The 13,630-nt window shown below is 42.0% G+C and overlaps 1 protein-coding gene across 11 annotated transcripts; it reads right to left on the reverse strand.

Moving 5' to 3' along the window:
* Positions 1-1,106: 1,106 nt before the first annotated feature.
* On the reverse strand, positions 1,107-12,580 carry slc16a13 (solute carrier family 16 member 13). Of its 11 annotated transcripts, XM_039609595.1 has the most exons (9): positions 12,445-12,577; positions 12,323-12,370; positions 11,733-11,914; positions 9,276-9,880; positions 8,120-8,365; positions 7,711-7,854; positions 6,228-6,484; positions 5,518-6,046; positions 1,107-4,126 (listed from the first exon to the last, which is right to left on the reverse strand). In XM_039609595.1, the coding sequence occupies exons 4-9, from the start codon at positions 9,367-9,369 to the stop codon at positions 3,873-3,875; spliced, it is 1,524 nt and encodes a 507-aa protein (XP_039465529.1). In that variant the 5' UTR covers positions 9,370-9,880; positions 11,733-11,914; positions 12,323-12,370; positions 12,445-12,577; the 3' UTR covers positions 1,107-3,872. The 11 variants fall into 11 exon arrangements, 9 of the variants coding, with proteins under 9 accessions (XP_039465529.1, XP_031609027.1, XP_039465531.1 ...); XM_031753167.2 differs by lacking the exon at positions 12,323-12,370 and having other exon boundaries at positions 12,445-12,580; XR_005612293.1 differs by lacking the exons at positions 12,323-12,370; positions 12,445-12,577 and adding an exon at positions 4,862-5,010 and having other exon boundaries at positions 3,991-4,126; positions 11,733-12,280.
* Between the last annotated feature and the right edge of the window lie 1,050 nt (positions 12,581-13,630).

Consider the following 13,630-nt stretch of genomic DNA (forward strand, 5'->3'; position numbering starts at 1 on the left):
TTTGCAGAACTTTCGAATAGTCATTAATTATCCTTATTAATCTTGTCCTGGGTCTTGGGTCTCACTTTCTCTGAAACAAGCCACATTACCTCCACCTTTGTTTCATCCAGCTTTCTTCTGATTGGCAAACAGAAGAGCACGTAGCTCCACTGGTGGAGCTGCTGTGCTTAGGAGCATCAATACTGGGTATGTTTGCTTTCTGTGACATTGTATTAAACCAAGAATAGAAAAAACATGCCTGCAACAGAGCGTATAGAGCAGTCTGAAGAGTGTATAGACAGTAACCAGCCACTTAAGTGGGTATACCTGATCAACTGCTTATTAGCACAAATATCTAGTCAGCCAATCACATGGCAGCATCTCAGTGCATTTAGGGATGTAAAACAGGGTAAAGGTGACCCACTTAAGTTCAAACTGAGCATCAGAATGAAGAGGATTGAAGTGACTGAATGTGGCATGGTTGTTGGTCTGAGCATTTCAGAAACTGCTGATCTGCTGGGAATTCCCCACATGACCATCGGTAGGGTTTACAGAGAATGATCTGGAAAAAATGATAAAATATCCAGTGAGCAGCAGTTCTCTGGTGGAAAATGTCTTGTTGATATTTGAGGTCAGAGGAGAATGGCCAGACTGGTTTAAGCTGATAGAAAGGCAACAGTAGCTCAAATAAACACTCGTTAAAACCAAAGTATGCAGAAAAGCATTTCCAAAGTTGAAGCAGAGGCAGCAGAAGACCACGTTAAATATCACTCGTGTCAAGTAAGAACAGGAAGCTGAGGCTATCATCACACAGACTCACTAAAACTGGACAATAAAAGATTGGAAACCGTTGTCTGCACTGATGACTCTGTTGATTCCAGATTGTTCAGATGGCAGGGTTAGAATTTGGTGTAAACAGCATGAAAGCATGGATCTATCCAAAAAAAAAATGGGTCAAGCTGGTGGTGTAATAGTTTGGGGGATATTTTCTTGGGCCCCTTAGTACCAGCTCAACATCGTTTACTCAAATATCCTCCACAATCACCTGATCTCAATCCAGTAGAGCACCTTTGGCATGTGATGGGACAGAAGAATAAATGAGAGAAAAATGGAGTCAGACCCAGCACTAGCAGCGAGTACGCAGCCATCTTTAATATAAGCACACAACATTGTGACAGTATATGAGAGAAAATAAAGAAAAGCATAAGAGGGTCCCTTTAAAGAAGTTTAATACGGTTTGTATCTCTGTCAAAAGCCCAGCAGAGGGCGCCATCATCCTGCAGCCGTTTTAGATGAAAATCTCTGTGAAGATCTGTCTGGTAAGGAAAAGACTGAAATAAACTGAAAGAAAATACACGTTTGCTTTAAAAATAATAATAAAAAAGACAATCCCTGACAGTTTGCAGGTAACTGACAAGGTAAATTTACTCCAGAGTCACAGACTTAAGGAAGAACACACTAAGAAGAAGCTGTTCAGCACAGACCACCTGCTTTTTGGATTGCAACACCTTTAAAGTAAGTGTGCTAATGATCAGCAGGTCACAGTGATCCAGTCATGCTCTTCTTTCAAACACGGCAACCATCCAGCTGCTCTCCAAACCAAACATGTCTGGTTTACAAAGACTGCTCTAGTTTACGGTCAGCAGAAGTACAAAGTGCTCGAGGAAAAAAAAAGTGACGGCGTCATCAGGAAAATGCAACTGAGAAAACACAGTCTTGTGTTCCTGCTGTGCAACAAAACGCAGCGGTGGGAAGAGGAATTCCTGAGGCTCAGAGTCGACACCAGCAGCTCACTTAGCCGAGCTCATAATAAATCAGTGTTAACAGCGAGGACATGCTGCAGTTTTTATATCCAAACATCCGCTTCAACAGATTACAACCATATATCAGGCATTTGCAGGCAGCAGTAAATCATCATCAGCGCCGACCTGAAAAGACAGCCACTGCAGTCGTTAAATTTGTTCTCCTAATTTTGGAGCGTGTATGTGTGTTTAACACGCCTTTAAATTTGAAGCGTCATAATCCAGTGAACATCTAAAATACACGTTTTTTTAACCAGACCAGCTGGCACTGTGGTTTACCTCCATCCATGCCATCTTTGAGCCAGCAGAGGCTCATATGATTGTGAGATATCGCATGTCCTAAGAACTTTAAAAATCTGACCCTTTAATGCTCGAACCACAAAATAATTGCTAGAAAATCATATTTTTTGGAAATCGAGAGCTTACCGGTATTGAACCTTACAAAAAGCTTTAATTAATTAAATACAAAATTTGTACTATAGTTGCTACATTTGGGAATTTTTGCATCTTATAGCTTAAAAATGTACTGTGCAACAGCTTTTGATGATGACGACAACATAGAATTGTTACTCATAAAAACTCATACATCAGCTCATGTGTGATACACTTGGCATGACAGGGTTAAGAATATGAAAAGTCCAAAACACACATGTATTGTAGAGTTTTACTTACCATTAGTTTTACTTGATTTTCTTTTATATCGTTTTCAATGAACTGAAATTTATTTTGTTTAATTTCTTGTTTAAAAAGTGTTAGTTTAGGTTTTTTTTAATCAGTTTCAGAATAATTTTAGACTTCAGCCTTAATGTGGAGGCTGCTTCTCAGACTGAGGTGATGCAAGTTTTTGCCATGCATAGGTTTAGTATTAAGAATAATAACCTTGAAAAAGCTTTGACAGGACCTGTCAGCAACTGGACCAAAACCAGTGTACCACTGGTGTTAAATTCAATTTACTGGGTTTCTCTGAATTAAAACACTGTCACGTGCAGATCAGGTCTGAGAGCTAATGTTTCACACATTAGTCCAGCCATGCCAAGCTAGTAAAAGTGTGTATGCAATGATGGCGCGCACACACAGAGCACAAACAGCAGGAGTAAAAGTAAATTAAAATAAAAGTGACTCACTTTTTGGAGAGTATCGCCACAAAAAAATAAATGAGGGGAACACGCGACCTGGTGTATAACACAAATTCAGGTAAAGTTCAGTTCTATCCATTTGTCCAGAGAGGAAGGAGAAACCACTGAATCATTTCACCTGCTCTAATACAAATCAAAGTGATGACAGATGCACTGCAGAGGAAACAACCCCATACAAAAAGGACCACTGCTCTTTCCCTCCTGACTTTTCTCTAGTGTTGCCTTTTGCTTATTTCCTTGTCATAAATTAGGTCATTTTTGTAGCTCTGGCAGTGCTCGCCTTCAGCTCTCCTCAAGTAACAGCCTGTCTCCTGGTATCTCCCTTCAGACTGTGCTGGGGGACTCTGCAAACCTCCTGTGGAAGCTGAACTGGCTGCAGGTGCTCACTCGTTCTACCAACAATGACACTAGCAAAAAAAATCGGTCAGGAGGGAAAATGAGAGCATGATTTCATTTGTATCAAAGCAGGTGAAATGGACTCAGTGGTTTATGCTTCTTGACAGCACAGACCGACGTTCCTGAATTTTAACTGAGTTTGTGATGATTAAGCATTTGCTTAATTTTCGAGCTGTGCAAATATAAAAGATGCTGGCCAGTCTTCGGCAGAAGAATCAGACTCGTATTTCATGTTCACATGAACAAAAGAAAATAATAATAAAAATTGATTAATTAAAAAACAGCACCTCACTTTGCATGTAAAAACAGTCACGTGAATTATTAAAAAAACATGTCCAGTTTCCTTTAAGGCAGAAGGTTGTGGCTCCAGCGTTAAACCGAGGCTCATATTTGTAACAGAGCGAGGAGCTTGCTGCTCCCTTACAGCTGCTACGAGTTTCACAGGAAGCTTCAGCTTTCACTGAGTCTCTGAGGTATGACATGAATACATCGTTGCTCAGGGAGGTGTGCAACAGGATGCATTTTGATTGTGTGCTCAGAATGTGCAAGGCTCTATCTACTAACAGAGTTTTGAGTTTTCTAGATCATTCGACTCCACTGTGTGTTTTTTGTCAGAGGGCGAACTATTCATCTGCTCCAGCTCTAAATCCAAAACTTTCTCTTTGGCATCGAGGGAACGTCTTTGAGGAGGCGCTGGATCAGTACAGGAGAAAAAGCGAGGCAGGGTGGTCATGGTCAGCATACCGAGGAGGAGGAAGGAGCCGGCCACCATGAAGGAGGCGATGTAGTTTCCTGTGACGTCCTTCAGGAATCCTGAAAGAAAACATGGATGTTACTTGAAATGTAAGAAACCGTAAAACTGAGAATGAGATGATGAAAGACTGAGGGATAAACTTATGAAGTGCACAATATCGGCCTCATGTCGATGAAGGAAAACACTGCAGTGTTTAAAAAAAGATGAAGCTCTGATAAAGCTCTGCAAAATCGCACGTTTAATCATTGAATACTAGTAAAAAAGAAGCCTTGTAGGCTAAAATAAGAGCTTCTTGAGCTCATTCATTTTTCTACCTTGAATCCAGTGACCCCTAACAGTGCAGACAGTTAGAGCTTTATTTACCCAAGATGTGAGATATCAGGGAAAAAAATGTGGCAGGAAACCTAAGATCAGACATTTGATCTGTAAAAGGGTTCATTTTTGTGTTAAACTCTTTTTTACATGCTTTGAAATTAACATAAAACAGAAACACGCCAATCAGGGGAGATTCTCATAGCATTAGTTACTAGCTAATGTTAGCTGGCTCGGTTACACAAGCTGCATCCATAAACTGTACAAGTGCAACACATAGGCACATATCTGCTTGTAGTGCTAGATAACGCACTGATAAAATGCCAGAATTTCACTGGCTGTGCCACCAACTTCGTGGATGTTATTTAATACACTACAAGCTCTGATATTAGTCAGATAATTGCAGTAATATACTCCATAAGGCACCAACAGCACAAAGAGGTGTAGTTCAGTGACTCAGAGGTGAGGCTGAGCAGACTCACCTATTGGCTACAGCTGTCTGAAACACCTGTCAATCAAAGCAGCTACACCCAGGAGTCTGTATTGGACTGATTCCCTTTTGCAGAATGCCTCATGTGGCCACCTGAGGAACTGCATGCTCTGACAGCTCATTTTTCATCGTCGAAGCTTTCTGCTTTGGGTTGAATGTGAGAAAGAATGATTCTGGTGACAGTAACCAAAAACTGACGTGACGCAGCTCGCACGTCCAGTGATGATTTTTAAAAGTGAAAGTCAGATCGGGCTCACAAAACTTGATTTTTGCTCTCTGCACAGGTTTGAGGTTAACAGTAAAATGCCACGAAGTGATCTAAAAATAGCAGGTGTACACTCAAGGTGTCTGCCTTTTATAAGAGCAGTTATCCAAGTATCCAAGCACCTCATTAGCCAAGCAACCCTAAAAGTACATGTTTTTTTTTCTTATTGGGGTGCTCTGATGCTTCGACACATGCAGCCTAGCAGCTGTGTGATGAGGCTGGGGACATTTACTTTGCTCAATTTTTGACTAGTTTCACATTCAGTGTGTTGTATTTTGGGCTGATTTAGGTCACTTTAGATAGATTCTTTTCAAACTAAAGCTACAATGGAGTCATTTTTGTTATAAGCTGGCTTTATCACTGCAGCTTTAACGCGCACCTACCTGACAAAGGAGTCCCCAGAAGTCCCGCACCACTCTCGATGAGCTGCAGCAGTCCGAGTGCCCCCATCGTGCGCTCCACGCCCACAATCATGGGCAACACCGCAAAAACCACAGAGGTCAAAGCCCCAGAGCAGAAGCCATAAAGCAGGCTGATCACCATCAGAGCGGTGTAAGAGCCAGACATGGAGCTCACCGGCAGCAGCATGATAAACACTCCTGCTAGGCCTGTCCACAAGGTCAGTAAATGAACAACCCGAAAGTGGCCCAGGTCGGAGAACCAGCCCGACACTATGCGCCCCAAAATATCCGAAGCACCTGCAGCTGACATAACGAAGGCAGCTTGGTACTCTGAGAAGCCAACTTGGCGACTGTGGGCCACCAGGTGGAAGTAAGGCACGAAGTAGCCGACGTTAAACAGAGTAACGCCCAAAGTGTAGGTGAGATAGGGCCTCTCGGTGAGCAGGGACAGCTCCAGGTAAGAAGCGATGCGCCGCAGTATGGACGCACATGACTTTGTCTCTGAATCCACCTGCAGGAGAGGAAAAAAGGAAAGGCTGAGCTTTATCTTTACATATCACTCCAAAGTCAGTGAGCAAGAAACTTTACTCTCCTGTCCTGATGGTTATCACAGAGAACATTATGATATTCCTCTCTGAGAGAGACGTTTTTACTTAAACCAGACCACTGACTTGCTCCTCCTTCTGTTCTACCTTTGCCGGTGCTTTAGAGCGCCGCTGCGGACGGATCAGCGCCCCGCAGGGTACAATGTTGAGGCTGAGACCCCCAAGGATCAGCAGGGCCCCTCGCCAGGCGTACGTCTCCACCAGCAGCTGAAAGAGCGGGTTGAAAGCGAAGGAGGAGAGGCCGATGCTGGAGAACCCCAGTCCCAGAGCCAGGGCACGCCGGCGAGTGAAATTAGCCATGACTGTGGCCACCATGGGAGTGAAGACCATCCCCCATCCAAAACCTGGAGCACAAAGCGAGCAAAGTACACCGTGAGAGGCAAGCGAGCAGTTCAGCAGTTCACTACTTTACGAGTTAATCGGTTAACTGTTAAAACCCTTTTTTTGAAAAAAATTTCCACCTTAAAAAAAAGAAAGAAAAGAAAATCCTACTTTCAGTCAGTAAATGTTACAAAGCTGTAAGACAACCTCAGGCTCCACAGATAGGAGACACAACTTAACATATTGTAAATGTGAAATAAAAATGTCTCTCTGACGCATCACATGACTTGGAAAACAAAAATCAATTTTTTGCGCTCTTCCTATGATGAGTATGGTAAACTGGGTGGATGCACCATCATATGAAATGAGTAGAAGAATGAGTAGAAGAACACTGACAAAGTGCACGCGGTAGTAGAAAAAAATACCACTGACATATGCAGTACACGGTGTGTATACAAAACATCTTGAAGCACCAGACTTAAAGCAGACCTGTTGGTGACGGTGTAGTGAGGGCGGCAGTTAGCTTATGGCATGCATAGAAGCAGCAATAACTGAAAACAATAAATCAGTAATAAATTAAATCCTCAAAAGCTGGCCCGCCTCCAGGGCTACACTCTGCAGCGTTACAACAGTGTAGCTGCACCTGTGCGAGTGACTCACGCCTGAAATACACCTGCTGCTCGTCTGTGACGTCACGTCTCAGATGCAGTTTTGTGCTTTTTGTCACATGGCTTGAAATGAGTTCAGCAGTGCAGCATGTTCATTTTGAACATTTACCTGTGTCTGAGTCATTCTGACTTGCATTTTGTCTTTTTGTGAATTATTATTAATCTCTGGCTCTCTTCCACAGCGAGGTTTTGTTCTGTCTCCCTCCCCTCACCCCCAGCCAGGCAACGTAGATGGGTGTTCCTCCTTGAGTCTCGTTCTGTGGGAGGTGTCTTCCTTTTTAAAGGGTTTTTTTCCTTGCTACTGTCGCCAAGTGCTTGCTCATAGGGGGTCATCTGATTGTTGGGGTTTTCTCTGTATTGTTGTAGGGTCTTTACACTCAAAATAAAGCACCTTGGGGAAACTGTTGTCATGATTTGGTGCTGCATAAATAAAGTTGAACTGAACGGAATGGAATCTTGTTTCTGCAGGATGTGCAGAAGTCATCTTTCTTTAAAAAGCGAGTTTAATTATGACTGCTGGCACTGAATTGAGTATTTTTAACATTTTTACCTACTGGTGGTTTAAGACTAACACACCTTACCTGAAATTACTCCCATCGTGAGGTAGAGGTGTACGAGACAGGTGGACTGCGAGGCAAGTGTGAGGCCGAGCCCGGCCAGAAAGCCTCCCGTCATCACCACCACTCTGGGATTGTAAGCATTACACAGTGCAGCGGCCAGTGGACCTGCAGAACAAGCAAACACATTACCTGTACCTGTAATACTACAAACTGCACACTCACACTTTCACAAGCATCAATGGTAAATGGTAAATGGCCTGTATTTGTATAGCGCTTTACTTAGTCCCTAAGGACCCCAAAGCGCTTTACACGTTCAGTCATCCACCCCTTCACACACACATTCACACACTGGTGATGGCAAGCTACATTGTAGCCACAGCCACCCTGGGGCGCACTGACGTCTTATAGATCTTATAGATCAATGACTCACTGAAGAACTGCTGAGCTGCCAGGCCAGTGGACGAGATCCAGGAGATGGCCTGGGCGCTCTCCTCGAAGTACTGAACGAACTCCACAAAGAAGATCCCCAGGCTCCGCATCAGGCCGAACACGAGGCTCGAGCTGACAAACATGGCGACAACCAGCACCCAGCCCCAGCCTCCATCCGGGCCCTCGGCGTCATCGCTCCGGCTCTGCGATTTGGACTTTATGTTGGTCATTTCCAGAGGAGAGTTATCTGAAATGCAGGTGAAAGCAGTCAGAGAAGAACAATGAATGAGTGCAGAACAAGTCTCAAATCCTGTCTGTGATTCTCAAAAGCCATTATTGATTAACTTCCCACAGGCCAATAAATGCTCTGGTTGACCCATGCACATGTTACTCAGCTGCTTAACAAGCAGGTCTTCATTTGACAAGAAAATATAGGTGAGAGGTGACAGTAACCACTGAAGTGTTCATGCATCAGCTCTGATCAAATATTTACACGCTCACTGGTTTTGATCAATGACAAATCATATTTCACTGCCAGAGGGGAACATGGTGCAAGTCTGAGTGTGTCAAGATAACTCAGAGTTTAACAATGTCGCATCTCATTATAAACTATGAATGATTTACAAAGCCAGAATCAGCTCTGTTTATTTATTCTAACCATAAATTACGATGTTATGTTTGACTTTGACTTATCAGCTGACCTAAATCTGGGTCACACTCCTAAAACATTCACAGCTATAAAAAGTCATAAAATGGGTAATACTCATTCTGCACAACTGTCTTTTGACCCAGACTTACATACAAGTTAAACAGAGGCTTTTATTCATGACAAGTATTGTTAACAATCACCACACTATGAACACAGTGTCAAACACAATGAATAAAAAGGTAAATTGCAGGCCTCCAGAGTATTACCAATGGTAAATACAAGTGTGTAAAGTATCAGTATCTCTTTAACTTGATGAAGTAAAGCTCGTGAGCCACTACAGCCATCATGATGCTGTTAATGACTTTCTATGATCTGCTATTTCCCACATTTTCACTTTCGTTTTTCTGGTTTCTGTTGAGCTGTCAACCATTTATCTTCCTGAAAACTCTACTTCCTCTTCCATGTGACTCATCAGCGCACACATATATATGCAAAATCTCCCTCTCACCCCAAGACTGCACTCTTCCACATGGAGCTCTGACGTCGAGATGTTGTTCCTGGAATCTGCTGCAACTCTGGGTTACAGCTCCTAATGCTCCCATTATCACTGGGACCACTTTCAACTTTAGCTTTCACATCAGCTCCAGCTGTTTCTTCAGCCCCTGGTACTTCTTTGTTTTATGTGCCCTTTCTTCTTGATGTTGCCGTCCACTGGGGATTGCCAGGCTATCACAACTGTGGTTTTCTGTTCCTTGTCACACACCGCTATGGTTATATGGTTTACCGGCAGCTGCTCGTCTGCCTGGAACTGGCAGTCCCACAGGAGCCCTGCTGTTCTCAACCAGCTTTAGTGGCTTCTCCCACTGTGGCAGTCTGCAGCTTGGGCCCTGTCGGCTGTGGCAGACTTCTCCCACTGTGGATTTGGTGTTTAGGGACACTTGTGCTGACACGATAAGAGCCTCTGTGCTGTCCTTTAAGCCCTTTGTTCCACTCATAGGATTTTTTGATTTCAGGCACTTCATGCGGGAGCTTGAGCTTCTATGTTCCTCATCACGGTCTGTCTTTAGGCACCTGAGACACTTTTGAAGCAGGTAACCTTGGGGAGCAGTCATCCTTTTTTTTGTGAGGTAAACAAGACAAACAAGACCAGTAAGGACAGGTCAACAGACAGAAAGATAAGCAAACTGTGCGAAAATATTATTAAGTCCAGTGTACTCCATTAACTATGCACAGTAAAGTATGTGTTGATTGAAAAGGTACATGAAATAATTTGATAGTCATGAAAATTATATATGCTAAAGAAATAACAAAAATAAACAAATAAAAAAAATGCCCTGAAATGCAATATTGTCCATCATGATGATGATAATAATAATAACAATATAAAATAATAATTATACCTCGTAATGACACTACTATAAGTAGTAAAAATAAATGAATTAAGGGGAGGGTCAATTTTATTAAATTGTGATTTCCTTTTGAACCATTTTAAACTGTCGGCCCCAGAGCAAGCCACCAAAAGGCATGTAGGGTGCAGATAAACCAGGGGACATCCAAATCACCCCCCAACTCAGACGCACCCATATCAGCCATCACTGACATGTCTGCCCTGTTCTTTTGTTGTCATAATAAAAGCTTGTTATATTAGCTTGTTCAGTGGAGAAATTAGAATGATCCTTTTCTTTTGAGAAGTGTTCTATATAATTTTGGTTTGGATTATGATCTAGTTTATATAACTGATTATAGCAGGATTTGAAAACATTGTTGATGTCTTGGGGATTCTAACTGGTTCTCCTGTTTAATTTTCACATTTATGCTGACTCCTAGGTATTGACCTACTTACTGCTATATTGGCAGCTGTCGTATTTAAGTTGTTGAATGATAAATTGTGTTTTTTTGTGGATAATACCTTCCACACAATGATCACGTTCCTGGATTGATGGGTGGGGGAGTAATGTGTACTGTGTAGATGTGGGATTATTTATTCTCCAACTATCATCCGTCCGTAAGAGTTCATATAATGGTTTATTATATATGTTTATTATATATGTTGAGTTGCTGTTGGAATATGAACGGTATATTTTGGGGGTGAAAAGTGTATTAAGATCTCCATCTATTGTAATAAGTCTTGAGTCATTTATAAAAGTGAAAAAGCTATGAAACAAGGATAGGTCATCATTGTTGGGTCCATAAATGTTTGAGAGGGTATATGTTATATTGTGAATGTTTTTGGTGGTGTATGTCGATGAGTAAATATGTTTATGTTAATTAAATTTAAGGTTTTGATGTGTATATCCATCAATTTAATGTGATTAAGAAAGAAAAACAAGCTATAACAATAAAAGAAAATGAGAGACAAAGAAAAAGAAAGAAAAACATTAAAGAGAAGATTTTGAGTTTTATCCAGCGTTTCATCCTTGACTGCAATCCTCTCTTCTTCTTGCTCGTAGATTTATCGTGCTGTAATTTGTACCAATGGCTTCGAGCTCATTCATATCACTGAGCTGGCTTCTCACCACCTGTCTTATCTCTTTGAGGTATTTGGCTGGTGCTCACCGAATACCTTCCCTTGACTGCCCCAGGTAACACAGGTGCTCGAGTCTTACCTTATAAGCCTATACATAAGGTAAATATTTTTAACTGATGTTGACAGTTTGCTTTTCCTTGCATGCATGCAATTATAACACACCACACTGGAGTCAGACAATAATAGTGCAGACTGTCCGGCCGAGCAATAAGTTGCAAATGAGTCAAAGCATCCGAAAGTTACACCACCAAATCCACCCATAACCTAATGTTACTCACTGCTCAGCAGAAGGAATCACAGGAATTTGCTGCTAACACACATGAACTCAAAGACTTAAAGCCATCACAAAACTAACTGTGTCATTCTCAACAAATACAACTTTTACCCACTGTTTATCTGCTTCACCATGTATCATAATAATAAGATTTTGAGATTTACCTGCAGAAGAAGAAGCAGTCCGGCAGGGTTAGATACCAGGAGGACAGCAGACCATAAACAGGACCAACTGCTGTGTCCACCATTTGTTTCCTACAGCCTACAAAGTTGTCAGCAGCTTATAAGAGGGTTCTGTTAATGCAGATAACCCCACCAGCTCGCTGTAATGAAGCTGGTTTTATTTCCTATAAGGAAAGACAGAAAAAAGTCCATGTCTGTCCGAGTTGCCTGTGGTGACTATCACTAACTGGTTATTTTAAAGGCTGATTCACAGACTCGGAAATAAATTTCACGCAAACTTCCAACGTATGAAGCTAAATGTTTTGTCAGCTACGCTCGAACAGGTGGACGACCGCGCGGTAGATACTGTGCACGTGCCTTCTCCCCAATCATTATCACATGCACTTGACGTCGACGCATTCGGCGCGTGCGCACTGGCTGTCCGAGGCGACACAAAAATACTAGTTTTTCATGTTTTCCAGCTAAACTATTTGAAAATGTGTTTCAAGCGCATGTCAGAGGTCTCAAGTGAGGTCATTAATAACGTGTGCGCGTGAGCAGAGGTATGACAGCGTTCACTGTGAGAACTTTACCTTTTCTAGCGGAGTGAGAGTGAAAAAGCCGGCTGACCGCTGCAGATACTGAAGTAGATTAACTGTAAACAGCTCCTGCCTGAGTAAAGCCTCACTGCGCTGCTCACGGCGACACAACTCACCCCCGGTGTGCCTTCTTTTCCCCGGAGCACCTCGTGGTCCACGGTCTCCGGTTTTCACTTTTGTAAACAGCTAAATTACATAATAAGGCTCTGTAGTCCACCCGAGAGTACACCCAGGAAACTTACAACCGGTGCGCGTGCGCAGTCCTCACGAGGCGCGCATACTGCCATGAAAACAAGATGAATCTTATCTGAAAAAACATAAGTCTTATCACTAGGTTTATATAAATATAAGATGCGTTGTTTCTTTTTAAGTGAAGTGGAATTTCAGACCACTTCAGATTTTATAAAACTCAAAAAGTTTTTGAGCTGAAATCAGACTTCAGTAATTTCCTACAATAGTTAAATAAACTTCCCAGTAGGGCTCTAAAGACTAATTTTATTCTCCTGTCATTATCACACTCGTCCATGCATTGCTGGAGAATGAAAGATTTAGAGAACACACAGGTAATGTGATTTTGCTGTGTGTGTGTGTTACATTAAGGGTGTTTAGTTGTCGCCACACAGATAAGGGTCAAAGATCATGAGCAGAAATGTTGTTGACCACTAGTTCTATTGCTGAACAATCTACCACAGACATTATTTTTTTTAATCATCTGCTGCCTGCTTTGTCTTTACACAGTTTTAACCGAGCAGTACAACTGAATAAAAAACAAAACAAAACAAGAAGCTGTTTTGGCTTGAATTATATTGATTTGCATATGAATAGATTAATATCCTTTCAGGGGTGTTTGTTGATGATGAGATTTTAAGAACTTGGAAGAGAAAGGATCCTGATGCCCAACTTCAAGAAAGAAGCAAAAAAACAAAAAAAAAAAAACAAAAACCCAAAACAAAATAGGTAATCCGGTGGCTTAGACTTAAAACCATGGGCTGTTAAGGACCACAGATTCTCTATAGTGTGTTATCAGCCAATCAGATGAGTCGGTAAAAGTATGTAGACAGTGGAGAGTGAAACAGGTTTAACGGTTATCTGCCCTGTAGGTGTTCAGGATACAGACACTAGAGGGAGGCAACAACAAGGTTCAAAAATTACAACTGACCAGATTTTATTTATTTCTCACTCACAGGCAAACTCTCACAAAAATGACCTTAAATCCAAAATGTTGATTCTGTTCATCTGCATCTGCATGTAGCTTTTTCAGTGGGAGAAACGTTTCGTCACTCACCTTTCCGCATTCCTTCC

This window comes from Oreochromis aureus, linkage group 3, assembly GCF_013358895.1.
Source record: "Oreochromis aureus strain Israel breed Guangdong linkage group 3, ZZ_aureus, whole genome shotgun sequence".
Classification (NCBI taxonomy): Eukaryota; Metazoa; Chordata; class Actinopteri; order Cichliformes; family Cichlidae; genus Oreochromis; species Oreochromis aureus.